This window comes from Sorex fumeus, unplaced genomic scaffold (assembly GCF_029834395.1).
Source record: "Sorex fumeus unplaced genomic scaffold, SorFum_2.1 ptg000011l, whole genome shotgun sequence".
Taxonomy (NCBI): Eukaryota; Metazoa; Chordata; class Mammalia; order Eulipotyphla; family Soricidae; genus Sorex; species Sorex fumeus.
In genome coordinates this window covers 7,201,235-7,218,765 of record NW_026606068.1, presented here as the reverse complement: position 1 = coordinate 7,218,765, position 17,531 = coordinate 7,201,235, and the positions used below count along the sequence as shown (strand labels likewise).

Below are 17,531 nucleotides of genomic sequence, written 5' to 3'. Positions count from 1 at the left end.
GGCTCGCATAGCATCTGCATCACTGCGGCCGTCCGTAGGGTGACCGCGTGGCCGCCTGGGCCAGAGAGCGGGACTGGGTCCCCTCGGCTTAGGTGTAAATCCCTTTGGGATGGGAACAGACCCGAGCGTCTGGGACTCTGCTTGTGCCCGGAGAGGTGCCACCCGGCAGGTGAGGCCAGCACCCGCCCCCACCCAGTCTGTGCCCGCAGCATCCCATACTCAGTTGCCTCCCCCGGCCTGAGCCCCGGGATCCCACAGCCCAGCAGGTCCAGATGGTGCCCGTGCCCCTCCCCCATCCGGCACCAGCCAGGCCATACCAGGGGGCCAGCCGCACGGCCCCTCGAGGTCGGGTTCCAGACTGGACTCCTGACCCCCGCTCCCAAAGGTGCCCCAACCCCGCACCCTACCACCTTCCTATCCCCCTCCTCTGGTCCTGCTGATGCTTGGCTGCCCCTTGTGGCAGTGGCCAGTGGCTGCACGAGACTTCTGCCCCCAGCAGTGGCAGGCACTCTCTCCTGTGAGTGTGGCCCTGGGCCAGGGTGGTGGGAGTTCTCAGCAGTGTCGTGTCACTGCATCATCAAGAGGCTGGGATTCTGGGGGGGGCGGGGGGGGAGAGCGATGGGTAGGCAGAGCCCGAGGCTAGCTGGGGTCCCCAGGGCCCTGGAGACGTTGGGTGAGAGGTGAGCGGGAGGGGAGCAGGTCGGAAGCCAGAGGTGTTGGGTACGCGCTCCTGAGGGGCTTGAGTCGCTGTTGGGGGGTGTTGGGGGCGAGTGCAGAGTTGTGTAGTGTGCGTGTGTTTCAGGGGTGTGCGGCGCAGCAGTGAGGGCACTGGCCTGGGACTTGCCAACCGGGTTCACTCCACAGCATCCCATGAGGCCACCCCCCCCCCCCCCCCGCGCCCGGTGCTCTCAAAGGCGCTCACTCAAGCCGTCTCGCGTGGGGAGGGGGGGCATGCCCAGGAGACTTGTGGCATGTGCCAGGGTTGTCCCGTTCCCTGGGTCACAGCTTGGGCATGGCCGGCCAGGTCAGCCAGGGGAATGGCCTGGGGGCCACAACCTGGCAGGACTCAGGGCTCACTCCTAGCTCTGGGCTCCGAGGACCATGTGGGATGCTGGGGATCAAACCCGCGGCACGCGCCCTCCCTGCTGCACTGTTGGAAGTAGAATTTTGACTTGTCCTCGGGCCACCTTTCAAGTTGTGGAGAGGAAAGGCCGCAGACGGGACTTGTGGAACTGTGGTCCCCCGATGCCGTGACTGCCCTCCTGGGTGCCGCCTTCTGTGCTCTCCCGGCAGAGCTGGGACTCGCCCATCCCACGCTCCTGAGGGAAAAGCACGGCTGGGAAGAGGAACCAGCTTGTTTCTTTCGGTTGGGTTCAGGACCCAGGTTGCGTGCGCGGTTCCTGGGGTTGCATCAGGGAGGGACGCAGTGGCTCGCGTCAGAGTAGCTCTGAGAAGTTGGCACAGGCGTGCGCACGTGTGCTTTTAAAACCATCCACGGGGGGCTGGAGAGACTTTGCAGCGGGCGGGCACTGGCCGAGTCCCTTCACCGCATCAGACCCTCCGAGCACTGCCAGGAGAGATCCCTGAGCACTTCCTGATGGGGGTTCAGAACAAAATTAAACCGTGCAGGCACATGTAAGATAAATGCGTGATGATCTGACGAGCCCTCTCTCTCTCTCTCTCTCTCTCTCTCTCTCTCAGGAACAATGATCCCCCCCGCCGTTCCCCTCAACTGAAGAAGCACCGCCAGCACTTTCTCTCCTGCCCGGCACCTGCTGAACTGTCAGGGTTTCAAAATCTCAGCGACCAAGAGCCAAAATCTCACTCTTGCCTTAACGATGTTCCAGAGACTGAACAGAATGTTCGTGGGCGACGCGGACGTGTCTTCCGGCCAGGAGCCCGAGTTCCGCGAGCAGGAGGACGAGGAGTGGGTCCTCGTGGATTTTCTCGGTAAGGGGCGGGTTCGCGCAGGTGCGCCAGGATTGCCGACGACGACGGTTCCAAAGGTTCCGAGAGTGTCGGGTAAATAAACATGATCCTGTACAGGGCAGAAGAGCAGGAAACGTCCCGTGCAGGAAACGTCAGTGGAAGCAGCCCACAGCAGACTTGGCCGTTTGGCGAGTCAGACGCATGAGTGGGGGACCCTCCCGTTAGAGTGAGCACACCCCCACCCACCGCACACATGCACACACGCATCAGCTTGATTCAGCAGAACGCAAAGGGGCCTAAGGCCATTGCCAGGCCTGCTGGCTCCATGCACACAGGCGCCCACAGATGCACATGGGCACGTGCGTGCGCGTGCGCACACACACACACACAACACACACACACACACAAACACAGACCTGTGCACTCAGAAATTGTGGTCCGGGGTCAGAGCAGTCGTACAGCAGGCAGGACTTTTGCCTTGTATGTGGCTGACCTGGGTTTGATCCCTGGCATCCCACATGGTCCCCCGAGCACGGGCAGGAGTAATTCCTGATCACAGAGCCAGGAGTAAACCCTGAGCATCGCTGGGTGTGGTACCCGCCCCCATCAAAAAAAAAATAAGATGAAGAAATTGTGGCCCAGTCATTGTCAGCGGGAGGGCAGGGGGCCCAGCGCCCTGGGTCTGATCTAAGTAAAGGACAGTCGTGAGCTTCGGCTAACAGTACCGCCCCCTCTTTCTTTGTGCTGTGACTTGGATCTGTCCCGGAAACGCTCCTCCCGGCCCGCCTCCCGCAGACACTTGCCCTGCTTTTTCGGCCGAAGACGACGACGAGGAAGAGGCAGACATCGGGGCCGAGCCGCCCCCTGACCCCTCGGCCATGTTCTCCTGCCTGCCCGCCTCCCTGGAGTGCCTGGCCGAGGCCAGCGAGTCCTGCTTCCTGGAGGAGAGCTGGTTCGTCACGCCGCCACCCTGCTTCACGGCCGCGGGGGGCACCGCCCTCAAGGTAGAGACCAGCCCCCTGGAGAACCTCCTCATCGAGCACCCCAGCATGTCCGTGTACGCCGTGCACAGCGCCGGCCCCGAGGAGTTCCCGGGCCCCAGGTACGGGGTGCAGGAGTCCACGAGGTGGTTGAGTGTTCTGGTTTGGTTTGGGTTTTGTTCTGGGGGCCACCCCCGGAGATGCTCAGGGCTGACTCCTGGTGGTGCTCGGGGACCCAGTGGGATGTTGGGGAAGCGGAGCTTGAGTCTGGCGCCTTAGACCACTCGGCCATCCTGACACCCCTTATTTTTTATTTATTTATTTTTGCTTTTTGGGTCACACCCAGCTGATGCTCAGGGGTTACTCCTGGCTCTGCACTCAGGAGTTACTCCTGGCGATGCTCATGGGACCATATGGGATGCTGGGAATCGAACCCGGGTTGGCCGCGTGCAAGGCAAACGCCCTACCCGCTGTGCTCCAGTGGGATGTTGGGGTTGGAGTCTGGGTCGTCGGCCGCGTGCAAGGCCAGCCAGCGCCCTCCCTCCGGCGCCTCCTTCTGGGTCCGGGAAAGCCGTAGCTGCAAGCCCGCCCTAAGCGGTGGCAGCAGGAGGCTCAGAGTAGGGAGCGTGGTCGAGGGTGCTGGCCCCCGCCTCTGGCGGTGTGGAGCCAGGATTGCCCAGGGCAGCGCAGTCGGGCTAGTAACCACCACCAGGCCATCTTCTCTTCCTGCTGTGCTTCCAGTGGGCTCGCCCGAGTGGCACTCAGCCCCACCAGCCTGAGCCCCCTGACCAGGAAGCACAGGGGCTTTGTTACCCAAATCCCCAAAACTGTTGCTCAGAGAGTTGCCATCTGCCACAAAAGCGGTGCTTGCTAGCTTGCTTGCTTTTTCTTTCTCTTTTTTTTCTTTTCTTTTTTGCTTTTTGGGTCACACCCGGCAATGCTCAGGGGTTACTCCTGGCTCTGCACTCAGGAATGACTCCTGGTGGTGCTCGGGGGACCCTATGGGATGCCGTGGATTGAACCCAGGTCGGCCGCGTGCAAGGGAAACTTCCTCCTCGCTGTGCTATCGCTCCGGCCCCATTGAGGCGCTTGTATACCCGCAACTTGTCTTCCTGTGGCCTGGGAGAGGGGATCCCCGGTGGTCTGGCAGCCGATGGATTGACAGCCTGGGAGATGCCAGGAGGTGCCAGGGAAGCAGAGATGGTCGGTCCAGAGTGAGCCGAGAGGCAGCCTGGGGTCTGTGGTGCAGCCGCCGGGGGCCGGGGAGTTGAGGGTCCAGCACTAGCTCAGTCTCTGCCCTGAGTCGAATTTGCCGGTGAGGGGAACCCTCAGGAGTGGTTCTGGAGACCGTGCCCTGTGCGGTCACCTGTATAGCGGGTGTTTGAGTGACCCAGCGTCCAGCTCTCGGGACGACAGCGTTACAGACGGGCGTCCCCAGCTGCCTGTTCCTTAGCTCTTCCCCGACTTGCTACTCTCCGGGGTCTTGCCACGCGGCGCCTGGTGGTCCTGGGCCCCTTGGGGGAGCACTCGGACTCAGGCAGGCTGAATCGAGAGGTTCCATCCAGCCGGGTGTCCTAAGGGCTGCGGACCGCCCCCCACCCCCCATCCGGCCCCAGAGAGTCACGTGCTTGGTGTTTGCTTTGCAGTGTTTGAAATGTGGGTGTGTGTGCGCATGGCCAGCGGCATGAATTACCCACAGAAGCAGCACGCGTGTTACCTGCCGTGAGGAGCTGCAGGTCCTGAGCCACAGAACAGCGGGTCGGGTTCTATTCGAATGCAGCTGACCCAGCTTTGAGCCCCAGGACCCCACCTCGGCCCCTGAGCCTCTCCAGGAGTGACCCCTGAGTACTGCTGCATGTGACCCAGAACCACACCCCAAGCCCAACCCCCAGCAACCCTGTGAAGACGCAGGAGTTAAAAATGACGCCCTCCCGCCTCGAGGAAACTCCTCGTGCTGCTTCCTCGCCCCAGACGACTCTCTCGAGCCCCTTCCACCTGGGGTGTGTTTAGAACCTGCCACCTTACGTGGGATCTGTTTTGTTCCTCGCTTGTTTCTGTTTTCCAGTAAAATTTCACTTCATCTACTATATGAACTCTGTTCCGTTTTCCCCACCACGACCCAGAATATTGCATGGAAAATATTCTGTGTTGGGCAGGGCGTTTGCCTTGCACGCAGCCTACCCAGGTTCGGTTCCCGGCATCCCATATGGTTCCCCGAGCACCGCCAGGAGTCATTCCTGAGTGCAGAGCCAGGAGTAAGCCCTGAGCATTGCCGGGTGTGACCCCCCCAAAAAAAAGGAAACAAAAAAAACAGAAAATATTCTGTGAGCTGACCCAGGGCACTCATCCAGTTTCACGTCTACAGTTTCTTAGTTTCTTTTCTTTCTTTCTTTCTTTCTTTCTTTCTTTCTTTCTTTCCTTCCTTCCTTCCTTTCTTTCTTTCTTTCTTTCTTTCTGCTTTTTGGGTCACACCCGGCGATGCTCAGGGGTTCCTCCTGGCTCATGCACTCAGGAATTGCTCCTGGCGGTGCTCAGGGGACCATCTGGGGTGCTGGGAATCAAACCCGGGTCGGTCATGTTGGCTGCATGCAAGGCAAACGCCCTCCCCGCTGTGCTATCGCTCCAGCCCCTACAGTTTCTTTTCTTGGTTAGTTTGTTTGGAGGATCCACATCTGGCTCTGTGCTCAGGGATCACTCCTGGAAGTACTCAGGGGATCATATGTGATTCTGGGGATCAAGTATGGGGTGACCACCTGCAAGGCCTTACCATCTCCGTGCCATCCCTCCGGCCCTACGTTTGCAGTTCCGACGCAATGCAAGTATTCATTCTTTGGCATCTTTTATTTCCCCCCTGGATATTTAGATATACGAGATGGCAAACCAAAAAAAAAGTGCTTTTCCTATATATATATATATAAAGGATCAAAAAACATACTGTAGGTGAATTTATCCTGAACACAAAGTATAAGTCATTCTGGTTTATAATAGCTGCATGTTTACTGTTCTTATTTTCTTCTTTGAAACTCTCAGAAGACCCACACTCCACCCAGGTAGAAATCAGGTGTGGCTGTTGGGGAAGGGGGGGGGTTGCCTGCGTGTCTCTATCCTAGGGGCAGGAAATGTGGCTTTGAAACTGGCTTCTGAGCTGGTGTGTGTGTGTGTGTGTGTGTGTGTGTGTACGTGCATATCCATTCATGTGTGACTGCATGCATGCATGTGCGTGTGTGAGCCAGGTGCTCCCTGCCAAGCGCTGGCCTTCCGTGGGTGCCGGCCTTGGCGTGGCTGCCTCCTGCAGGAGCGCAGGGCCTGGTGAGCGCGAAGCAGTGGGCGTCTCCTAGCGCTAGGATCAAGGAGCATTTCCTCTTACCAGTGATTTAATAGTTCGCCATTTAACGTTTGTAGGGCCAGGAAAAGCTGCTTGTAAGACTCCGGGCGCAGAGTAAGTATCTCCTCGGGGACCGTGTGCGACCCCACGCGGGGCGCGGCCTCCCCGCCGCGTCTGAATCCCCTTTTCCTCCTGTTCCTCCACTCTCTTGCTCTGACGCTGTTGAAGAGCATTTCCCTCTCGTGGCTGTCGGCCACGTGTGTAACTGTCCTTCCCGTGTCGAATTCTCCTTGCCCTGGGCTGCCTCTTCGTGCTTCTCGGTGGTGTGTAGCACACTCCCGTCTGATACGCCGTCATGGAGAAAGCAGACTGGGCCGGGGCGGGTGCACGCAGGGAGGGTGCTGGCCTTGTACCCGGCAACTCGGATTCTGTCCCTGCACCCTGTAGAGTCCCCCGAGGCCTGCCAGGAGTGATCCCTGAGCACAGAGCCAGGAGTAAGCCCTGAGCACCAAAACAAAATTAAAAAAGAAAATATACCGGATGGTTCTGCATTTCCATGGCCTTCGGACTATTGCCTCGCGGACTCACTGACCGCGTGCTCCTAGTTCATCCAGTACAGAGGCCTGTCTCCTAGAAAACGGCTTTCAGCCTTCCGACTGATCAGAGGTTGGCTGTCGGAAACCGCTGTTCTAGAATGTTCTTGTGGCCGATGATGGTGCCGCGGTGCCTGCGGCCTCGGGAGGGGGCCCTTAGGACCGTGACTCACCCGTGTCACGGCTTTCTGATCTGGAAAGTCTGGGAATTCAAATGCTTTTGCTTGCGCTGCTGGAGGCCCAGCCTGATCCCTAGGACCCCCGGGGGTCCCCTGAGCCCTGCCCGCAGGGCCTGGGGGCTGCCCAGGCACCAGCAGTTACCAAGCCACTTTTGCGGGATGAGAATGGAAGTGCGTGTTTGCAAAGCAGCTGCCTGGGGCTTCTCGGGGCAGATCTTACTGCCCCTCCGAGGGAAGCTCAGAACGAAAAGGGGTTGGAGTCCGGAGAAGGTGGGGGTGCCCAGGGGCGGGGGTGCTGAGGCCCGGGACTCCCTGCCCGGCTCGCTGTCCTCACGTTGACACTGGCGCGTACCACCGGTGGCTCACACTTGGGTGTCCCACCAGAGAGACAGCCGCGACTGAAACGGCTCTGTCGCCAAAAGCTCATGTTAGCTTTGGTTTGGGCAGCAACCAGTCAAGCGGATCGACACGTGTCGGTGGGTTCATGAGCCCCCCGCCGGGTAAGGGGTGCTTCCCACCAGTGCAGACGTCAGGCGCAGGCTGTCTCGGTTTCCGTTGTCGGTTTTCAGTCCCCCCCGCCCCGGTGGCTTACTAACACGCCCACGCCACGCTTCTCTGTTGCAGGGGCGACGCCGCGAGCGACGTGGGCCAGCACATCCACTGCTACGTGGCCACCCTGGCCGCGCAGACGGCGTTCTTGGAGCCGCCCAAGGGCCTCCGCCCCGCGCAGTGGGTCCGAGAACACAGCGAGAGACAGTCTCTGAACCGGAACAGCCTCCGCCGCCACAATCTTACCAGGGAGTGCCACTCCCGGCATGCCAGGCACAGTGGCTGGGCCGTGCACCAGCCCTGCCCGCGCCAGTTCAATTACTGAGCGGCCGCCCCCGCTCCGCATGGCCCTGGGGTCTCCCTGCGGGGCGGGGGTGGGGGAACAGCGGAGACACTGTCCCCCCCCCCCCCCAAGCCACCTGAGGCCCCGCCGGCCGCCACCTGGACTCAGCTGCTGGTGCGACGTCCAGCGCCAGGGCCGCACGCCACCTAATGCCTTGCCCTTTGACCTCGCCAACTTTTGTAAACTCTTTGTAGACTCTTTTTGGAAGCATATCGATGCAATGACAGCGTCGGGTGCTCGGTGGTCTCTCGGGCTGTCGGGGGGAACCTGAGTAAGCGTTCTGAAGGCGTTTCTTCCCCGTCCCGGGGGAAGGGAGCATCTCTCCACTCCAGCCTCTCTGGTGTCACCAAATCCGTCTCATGAGGAAGCAGCGGTGTATTCTCAGGGCCAGCCACACGCTTTCGTGACCAATACTTGACCGTCTCTCCTGTGTACCGCAGACACACGTTCCACACGAACGCGGGCATTAGCAGGCCGGCTGGACTTGCTCCTGGAGGGAGACTCGACCTGTTTCTGTGTGTCCGGTGTGGTTTGGTGAGGCCCGCAGTTCACTCTGGAATTCAGGTACCTTCGGCTGGAGCAGACAGGCTGTGTGATGGTGACACGTGGGACAGACCTCACAGGCCTGGTGGGAGCGACCACGGCCTCGGCAGCGGGGGCGGGGGTGTGGAAGGGTGAGCCCAGGCCGGGGCGTGCAGGAAAATGTCTCCCACGCCCAGTAGCACAGCTGGCTGTGCCCTGTGGCCGCCGTCCATCCACTGTGGATTTACAGGGACTCACCCGGACCTCAGGGTGACACCTTTCTTGGCTCCATGCGCCCGAGAGTGGCCAGCCGGGATCCGTGTGGCCCGCCTCCCCCGGGGCTGGGGGTGAGGCCCCCCTCGTGCCCATCCCCACAATACGGCCCTGCATTGGTGCTCACAAGGCACGGGTGGGAGATGCCCCGGGCTCTCACCCTGCGTGTGTTTTGTGGGCACCCAAGGGGCCTCCTGAGCCAGCCACACGTGCGCAGCCCTCCTGCCGTGTCCTCTGCCCTTCAGTGAAACGCGCTTCCAACCCAAAGCACACAGTCCCCAGCGGCAGAGCCTCTCCCCCGCTGCAGTGACAGGTGGACACAGATGGACCTCGGCGGCGTACACAGCTGTGGCCTTCGCTGGGGAGCCGGGGCAGGGCCTGAGGCCCCAGACGGGCTGGGGAGGCCCCGTGTCCCCCTTATTTATTTGTGGCGTTTGTGCTGTTTTTCATTGTTGTTTTCTTGAGTTAGGGGCCAAATCTAGAAAAAGTGGTGTCAGCCTGAGCTCCACGGAACTTTGTTTTTCTTTGTGTTTACCAGGAGGGGAGAGAAGGGAGCAGTTTTTTTTTTTTATTTTTAGTGTAACTGTGAGTGAGTGTGTGAGTGTGTGTGTGTGTGTGTGTGTGTGTGTGTGTGTGTTGTGGCAGTTTGGCAACATAAAAAGATTGTGTTTGCCTGGTAGAAGCTGCAGGACCCTTGGGGTCTGTCTTCCAGGTGGGTGTGAGTGGCAAGGGGCAGGCGAGGGCTTCTGTGTCCGGGTCCTTCCAGGCTCCTGGGGCCACCGGGCCAGCCCCGGGCCTTGCTTCCTGTGTTTCATGCCTAGGTGACAACAGGGACCATGTCCCTCTCTAGGATCTTGGTTTTTGTTTTCAGGACAGGGAGCTGCCACGCTTTCTGTGGTCTCTCCCCGGGGCCGTGGTCTCAAGCTAAGATTTCCACCTGGACGTGGCACCCAGAGGGGCTTGACCACGGCCCCCAGGTGTGCTTTACCAGGAGTGTGCTGTCGGTCTTGCTGGTGCAGTGGCGATGGTTCACGTCGTGGTTGCTCAGAGCACCTTCCTGCCCGAGCCTCACCCCTGGGCGCAGTTTCCCTGTTCCCTGCCCACAGGTGGCCCTGCTGTGAGCCGGCAGTGCCGTGGGCCCTCCCTTCCGAGCTGAACTGGCAGGAAGGTTGGCCCGAGGGCCAGGGAGTGTGTGTGTGGCGGGGGGGCCCTGAAGGGGCTGGTCCCGGCGAGGAGCAGTCTGGCCTTCCCCACGCGTCCTGGCTCTGCAGCCGCGGCTGCCGGCTTTGCAGCCCTTGTTAGCTGACTCTGCATCTTTGCTGTTTCTCTCTCTCCCCCCCCCCCACAAGGAAATGCAGCGTTGAGGAGAAAGGGGGGCTAGGGAGCATCATCGTCTGCCTCGTTCTCTCTCTCTCTCTCTCTCTCTCTCTCGGAGCGGAAACAAACAGGAGAGCCCCAACTCAAGGAGGTGGCAGTGCCACCCAAGGGTTGGCAGGCGGCGCTTGGGGTTTTGCAGGTGAATTTTGGTTGTGTTCATCGACTCCGTTAAGCGGCTGCTCCTTGTCATGGGAGACCCTGGCCTCCGTGAGTGCCCCCTCCGGTTCCCATCCCACTGTGTACGGCCCAGACTGTTGACATTTTTTACGAGGTGGCGCTCGCCACGTGGGCTGTGGTGTCCTTACCGACTTCTTCGAATGCTTATGATTTCATGTTAAAAAAAAAAACGCTTTATGTAGAAATCCTACAAAGGGGGCTGGTGCCAGCCTTGCCCTGTTACACTTTCACTTGAAACTTGGCCCCGTGACAGTGTTTTGGGGCAGGGGAGAGGTGGCTGGCCCCGGCGGCTGGCCCAGAGGAGACGTTATTGATTAATGAGGAGGCAGTTTACTTGATAATTTGGAATGTCCTTGAGAATTTTCCTTGCAACTTTTTTTTTTCCCCCCCAGTAGTATGATTGTTAAATGCCCAGTTTTGCTGGGGTTTTTCTTGTTTTATTTTGTTGTATTGGGTTGTCTGGGTTCCGTTTTCCGTATGAAGGGTAGGGTCTTGTTTTCCAAAATGGAATTGAGGAAAACCAGCTGGGCCCAGAATTAGACGTGGGTGTGAGTGGGTGTGCTTGTTCTTTGGGTTGTTTTCTCCTCGAGGCTTGTATCTTGAATCAACAATTGTGCATGTTATTTAAGAGAAAAAGTGATTTGTTTGGTTGGTTGTTTGGCCTCAGCATCGTGGGAGCATTTGTTTTTCAGAAGAGGTCCTGGGCTGAAAGAACAGCTCGGGTTGTGTACTACGTGCCTTTTGGTATCCTACACACACACACACACACACACACACACACAGTTTTTCCCCAACAACTTGAAAACTCAAAAGGGACCTTTGGTTTGCGACGGGAGACCGTCTGTCCCTCCGTGGAAACGGCAGCTGCTTCCCTTGGGCCACTGTCTACATTTGTCCTGGGTGGTTTCGTGTTTTTTTACATAGAATTTTTATACCGAAAGATTCTCAGATGGTCAGTTTTATACACGGACTCAACCGAAGAGCACTTTGCCAAAAATAAGTGTAGCGTTGCTCCGACGCACCTCGACTCCAGTCCTTTCTCGCGGGGTGTTTGGCGTCCTCGGGTCATGGTCTTTGTCTGTCGATGAATAAAGATGTCCTTTGACTTCACCTAGCAGTCTCTGTCGCTCTGTACGTGGCCGCCGCTCGCTGGGTTCTCAGGGAGGGAAACCAGGGCCCGCGCTGTCCCCTTCCCCAGCCTGGGGCCCGCTCACACCACTGCCTGGTTGTGTCATGGACATGACATAGCTCAGGGACTCGAGTGATCCCCGGCACCGTGGCCCTGAGCTCTGGCGGCCCCCAAGCCCTGTCAGGGCTGCCCGCCTGATGAACCCTGCGTTGCCTGCCGGGTTCAACATTGGACCACCTGCCCAGATGGCCAAGTGTCACCGGGGGTGGCCCCTGTACCCCATGAGCAGTGTTCAGACACTCCCCAGGCACTCATACTCGCACACACACTTCTTGGGAAGAGCGACAGCACCTTGCACCTGAATTCTTTTCTTCTTCTGGTTTTGGGGCCACACCTGGCGATGCTCAGGGATTACAGGAATTACTCCTGGTGGTGCTTGGAGCGGGGAGGGACACAAATCCGGGTCAGCGGCGTGCACAGCCAGCACCCAACCTACGGTCACCTCTGCCCCCCTTTCACCTGGATACTGGCCCCCAATTATTGTCTCTCTAGTAAGGGGAACCCCAGTGCCTGGAGAAGGGGCCCCTTGGAGGCCGGGCAGGTGGAGGTGGACCTTGGGATATCTTGAATATCACATGAAGGCAGATGATCCTCGAATCATGGTGGGGGTGTGTGAGAGAGACGCAGGTTGCTGTGCGGGGGGCGGGGAGGCTGCTAGAAGCACCTCCCAGCAGGTGCCCCCACACCAACGGGCAGAGGACAGGAGAGAGACTCAGCCCACTGGGGGAGGGAAGACACATACACATACACACCCCCGCCGGCAACAACTGCACGACGAGCGGAGACAGTCTGGCGGGAGGCACTGAACATGCACTGGACCCATTCAGTCCCCCGCACGAAGAGGGTCCCCCGAGCCCACCAAGAGTGAACCCTCAGCACCACGGGGTGAGGCCCCCAAACAAAATGGGCTGAGGAGAGAAGATAATGAGGGGAAACCATGGCCATAACCAGAAAAGGACTGTGGGTGATTTCATTTTAGTTTAAAATAGCCCACCCCTACCCCCCCGGAGCGATGGCACAGTGCACAAGGCACTTTCCTTGCACACCTGCAATCCGGGTTCGATCCCCGGCATCCCGTATGGCCCCCCCCAAGCACCGCCAGGAGTGATTCCTGAGTGCTGCCAGGAGGAAGCCCTGAGCATCGCCAGGAATGGCCCAAAAACAAAACAAAAAAATATACCCGCCCCCATTCAGATTTTCCCCTTAAAATGTTCTCTTCACTACATGGAAAGTATCACGCTAAGCGAAATGAGTCAGAAAGAGAGGGACAGACATAGAAAGATTGCATTCATCTGGGGAACATAAAGCAACAAAATGGGAGACTAACACCCAAGAATGGCCGAGATTAGTACCAGGAATTTTGCTCCATGGCTTGGAGGCCAGCCACACGTGCTAGGGGAAAAGGCAGCTCCGATAGAGAAGGGAGCACCAAATAAAGGGTGTTGGAGGATCCTCCCAGGGTGGGAGAAGCATGCTGAAAGTAGACTATAGACCAAACATGATTGCCACTCAATGCCTCTCTTGCAAAACACAGGACCCAAAAGGAGAGAGAAAACATAAGGGAATGCCCTGCCACAGAGGCGGGGGGATGGGGGGATGGGGGGTGGGAGGGATACTGGGATCCGTGGTGGTAGGAAATGGGCACTGGTGGAGGGATGGGTACTTGTTCATTGTATAACTGAAACCCAAGCACGAAAATTTGTAAGTCCACAACTGTACCTCATGGTGTCTCACTAATAAAATTTTTTTAAAAAATGTTCTCTTCACTTTTAGTAAATGTTACATTTGTAGTATTTATGATATCCTGAATATTTTTAAATGGGTTACCACAGTTATTCCTAGTAATCTTTTAGCGTATATATCAGTAAAAACGATTCAGTTTTTGTAAACAATTTACAGACTTACTGTTAGCAATCAGACCGCAGTGTCTTACAGCAGAGAAGACAGGGGTCGGGCATGGCTGGCCCAGGTTTCATTTCTGGTACCACATACTGTCCCGGAGCACTGCCAGGAAAGCTGGGTGCGGCCCCCACAACAACCACCAAAAAGTTATCAGCAACCTTAGGGGTGTTCACCCTCCTTCCTTCCAGCTCGGACCCCCGCTCTGCACCACCTTGGTCACTGCCATGGTTTCACCTCAGAATCCTTTCAGCCCAGCTCACAGCGGCCCAGAGGTGTCACTTCAGAATCTCTCTCCTCGCCCAGCCCACAGCGGCCCAGAGTAGACTCAGGCTACCCTAGGCTGCATCTTGCTGGGCCAGGGTGGGCTAAGCTGAGGGGAAGTCTGTTTGGTCACCCTGGGTGTCCCTCAGATGATGCCTCTTCTCTCCTCACTTGAGGCCCAGGCTTTTGTCCCGAGCCAGAAGTGAGGAACGCCAGCATCAGAGAGTTGTGTTGACTGGTGAGTTTGTGCTGGCCAACCAAGCAGAACTCTGAGCAGAGGGGCTCGGCTCCCCGGGGAGCCCTCAGTCAGGTCAAGGGGGGGGCAAGTCTTCCCCAGTTTCTAGTCTTGGTTCCCAAGCTCACACAGGAACTCCCGTCTGCACGCAAGCAGACTCCCAGGCTTTTCCTCAGAAACTCTGATGACGTGCCATGTAAAAGGAAGGTCACTGGGAGGCCCGAGTGGGAACAGTTCTGTGACTGGGCAAGTGAGCGTCTACTGCTTGCGATTCCTGAGCACTGAGCCAGGAGCGAGCTTGAATGCCACTGGGTGTGACACAAACACAAAACAAGAGGAATCACTATTGTTCACGGCCAAGAACAGGATCCTATACGTGGCCCCAACACCCCCAACATCGGGACCCTGAAGCGTGCAACCTCGAGAGACCGGCCCAGGGCGGCTGCAGACACTGGCCCCAGGACAGTCTCACGAGCCCCGCAGAGGCCAACGCGTGTTCACGGGCCACACTCCGAGTGTGAGCTTCTGACTTGGTCTCCAGTGCACAGCCATGGAGCTGGGGCCTCGGTGCTGGCCGGGCCTGGCCACCCAGTGGGGCCTGAGAAGCCGGAGTTCCTCACGGTCCCGTGCCTGCAGCTGGCCACCACACCCTGCAGATGACAGGTGGGGAAACTGAGGCCTGGGCGCGTCCTGCAGCCCCTGCTTCTCCCCAGGTTGACTGCAGATGGCCACCAAGGGCTGGCACTGCGGACAGTGAGCTGGCACGTGCCAGGGAGAAGGCGGCCGAGCGGGGTGCGGGGCTGGGCTGCCACGCTGAGCTCCCCTGGGTGGAGCTCGGGGGTCTCACTGTGGCCCCCTGCAGGCCACTGGGGAGCATGTCTGATGCTGGGGGCTGGTAGGGGGGCAGCCTCCTCCTCCTTAACACCTACACCTCCACCCGTGGGACACGGGACATGGCGGCAGGGCATGGAGGGGGCGCCTGGCAGGGTGGGCCCGCGGGGTGCTGCGCCCTGGGTTGGGGCTCGCCCAAGGCTCCCGGCTGGACAGCAGCTTTTCCTCCAGCACTCCCAAGGGGGGGCGGGTCGTGTTGGGGTGGGCAGTGCCAGAGAGTGTGGGGTGAGTGTTTAGGGGCCCCGAGTGGCCCCGGGGCAGACAGGCTGGCACGGAAGCTCAGGGCTCCCCCACTTGCTGGGGGCACCTGGGAAGTCAGCTCAGGAAACTGTGAGGCAGGGCTGCGGGGCGTGGCGTGGGCTGGAGGCAGCCGTGGGGGACATCACTGTCCCGCGTCCCACACGTCGCCCAGTGCCCCGGCCCGTGTCTTGGCCTGGGAAGGGCCAACCACACCCGGAAGCCCAGCGCGGGGCCAGGGGTGGCAGGGGGTGCGGGGTGCGCAGACCCCCAGCCCACCGGGCTCACGACGCAATCTGGAGGGGGGTCTCGGCAGCACAGGTGGCGAGTGGCTGTTCCAGGCGGGCCGGGCCACTCCCTGCTGTCGCCCCAGTTCCCCACTAGAGGGCGCCCCCACCTATTCCTGCCCCGCGGCCCTGTGCAGACTCCCTGAAGAGGACCCTGGGCTCAGGCACCCTCGGTGGCTGCTTCTTCCTGGTGGCACGCCTTAGGGCCTGCAGGCTCCTGATACTGGCCGCTGGCTGACCCCTCAAACAACGGCTCTTCCTCCTGTGGCCGTGTCAGTGGTGCTCAGGAATCACTCCTGGCAGTGCTCAGGGGATTGAAGCCGCCCGGGTCAGCCGTGCTCCAGGCAGGCGCCCCACCCACCCCGTCTCTCGGCACCCCCTCCCCACCTTCTTGCCTTCTCTAGCTGAAATGCCATCTGCCCCGCTGTGAAGCTGGCGGTCCCACCCCACCCCACCCCTTTCCTCAACAAGGCACGCGGCAACATCTCTGCTCTCCCTGGCCTGCCTGAGTCTCGGGTCGGTGTCTCTGTCTGCAGGGACACCCCTGCCCGGGCGTCTGGGTGGCTCCTGACATCTTCTCCCATCAGCCACTACGAGCTTTGGGGGTGCAGAACCTTCATCCAGGGCGGTTACTGGTCTCTGGGCCTTGCTTACCACCTTCTCTGTTTTCTAGATCTTTTTCTCTTTTTGGGGGGGGGGTAGGGGGAGGCTGGGGGGCCCAACCGGCAGCGCTCAGGGCTCACTCCTGGCTCTCTGCTGCAGACCCCTCCCGGTAGCTCGGGGTTGAACAGGGGCTGGGGATGGGACCCGCTCGCAGTGTGCACGCGCCCTGCCCTGGGCCTGTTTCTTTCTTTTTCTTTTTCTTTTTTTTTTTTTTTTGCTTTTTGGGTCACACCTGGCAATGCGGGGCCCCATGGGATGCCAGGGATTGAACCCAGGTTGGCCATGCAGAGGGCAAACGCCCTCCCTGATTGTGCTATCACTCCAGCCCCGTGACTTCCTTTTCTTTCTTTCTTTCTTTCTTTCTGTCTTTCTTTCTTTCTTTCTTGCTTTCTGCGTCACACCCGGCAATGCTTAGGGGTTACTCCTGGCTCTGCACTCAGGAGTCACTCCTGGCGGTGCTCAGAGGACCATATGGGATGCTGGGAATCGAACCCGGGTCGGCCGCGTGCAAGGCAAACGCCCTCCCCACTGTGCTATCGCTCCAGCCCCATCCTGTTTCTCTGGTCTGTTTATTTCCGCCTTTGATCTCCCTGGGCTTCCCCCTCCGCTGCTGAGTCTCTCCTTGGTTTTTTTCCCAAACTTCAAAATGCTGCTCTCAGGCACCGTACGGTACTGGCCTGTGCATCGGTGCCTCCGAGGCCCGGCCCGGCCTCCTCTATCTCTGTGCTGTCCCCTATCTGTCACCGGACTGCCCCTTCACCCCTTGCTCAAGACCTGGGGATTTTCCCCCTTCCCATGCCGGCCCTTTCCGTGCTGCAGAGCCCCCCGGATCTCCCGCATCTTGCAAAACTCTGCGCGTTACACAATCGGCCTCCCTCCCGCTCCCGGACTCGTCCCCCGCTGCCTCTCCTTCCGACTCTGACCCAGTGCCCTGGAGAAGGCGGGGCCGGGGCCGCAGTTCCTGGCGTGTTCTCCAGGCTCACTCGTGTTGCGGTCTACTGTGGAAATAAATGCCTTTTTTTCTTTTCCTTTTTGCTGTGCTGGGGATTGAACCCAGGTGTCCTGAGCGTGAGCCACTTCCCTGGACCCCAGAATCTCCTTTTATTGGGGGGGAGGCCGTCCAGGGACCACTGGGGCCGCCCCCAGCGATACTCAGGCCCTGGATGCGGCTATCCACGCCCCGAAGTGCCTGGGGGCTGGGGGGAGAGCCTGGTGCCGGGGGTTCCACACGTAGAGATCAGAGCCCTGAGTCCTCCTCCCCGGCCCCTCCGAACATCCTTTTACAGGCTGCGATGTTCCGTGGACTGCAGACACCACAATTCACTTGTCTGACTGTCAGCCAGCGGTCAGCGGGTCCCCTTCCACATTTCGGGTACTGTGGGCGCTGCCGCGAGGCTGTGCGGACACCCTTCTCCCCACGCCCCTGCTCTGGGGGCTTGAGAGCAGGTGCCCAGAATCCCTGCTGGATCACGTGGGGATTCTGGCTTCCCTTTCTGGGGGACCCACCGCCCCGTTCCCCCCCAACCCCGCACCAGCACGGCTCTTCGTGGCTCCCACCTTCCCAGTGCTTTCCCGTTCCACCACCCTCAGGAGCGTGGGAAATGGCCTCCACGTGGGGG

The 17,531-nt window shown here is 59.4% G+C and overlaps 1 protein-coding gene across 1 annotated transcript; it reads left to right on the top strand.

Moving 5' to 3' along the window:
* The first annotated feature begins 1,704 nt into the window (after positions 1 to 1,704).
* On the top strand, positions 1,705 to 11,357 carry TP53INP1 (tumor protein p53 inducible nuclear protein 1). Its single transcript, XM_056110960.1, has 3 exons — positions 1,705 to 1,950; positions 2,725 to 3,031; positions 7,631 to 11,357. The coding sequence occupies exons 1-3, from the start codon at positions 1,839 to 1,841 to the stop codon at positions 7,878 to 7,880; spliced, it is 669 nt and encodes a 222-aa protein (XP_055966935.1). The 5' UTR covers positions 1,705 to 1,838; the 3' UTR covers positions 7,881 to 11,357.
* The last annotated feature ends 6,174 nt before the right edge of the window (positions 11,358 to 17,531 follow it).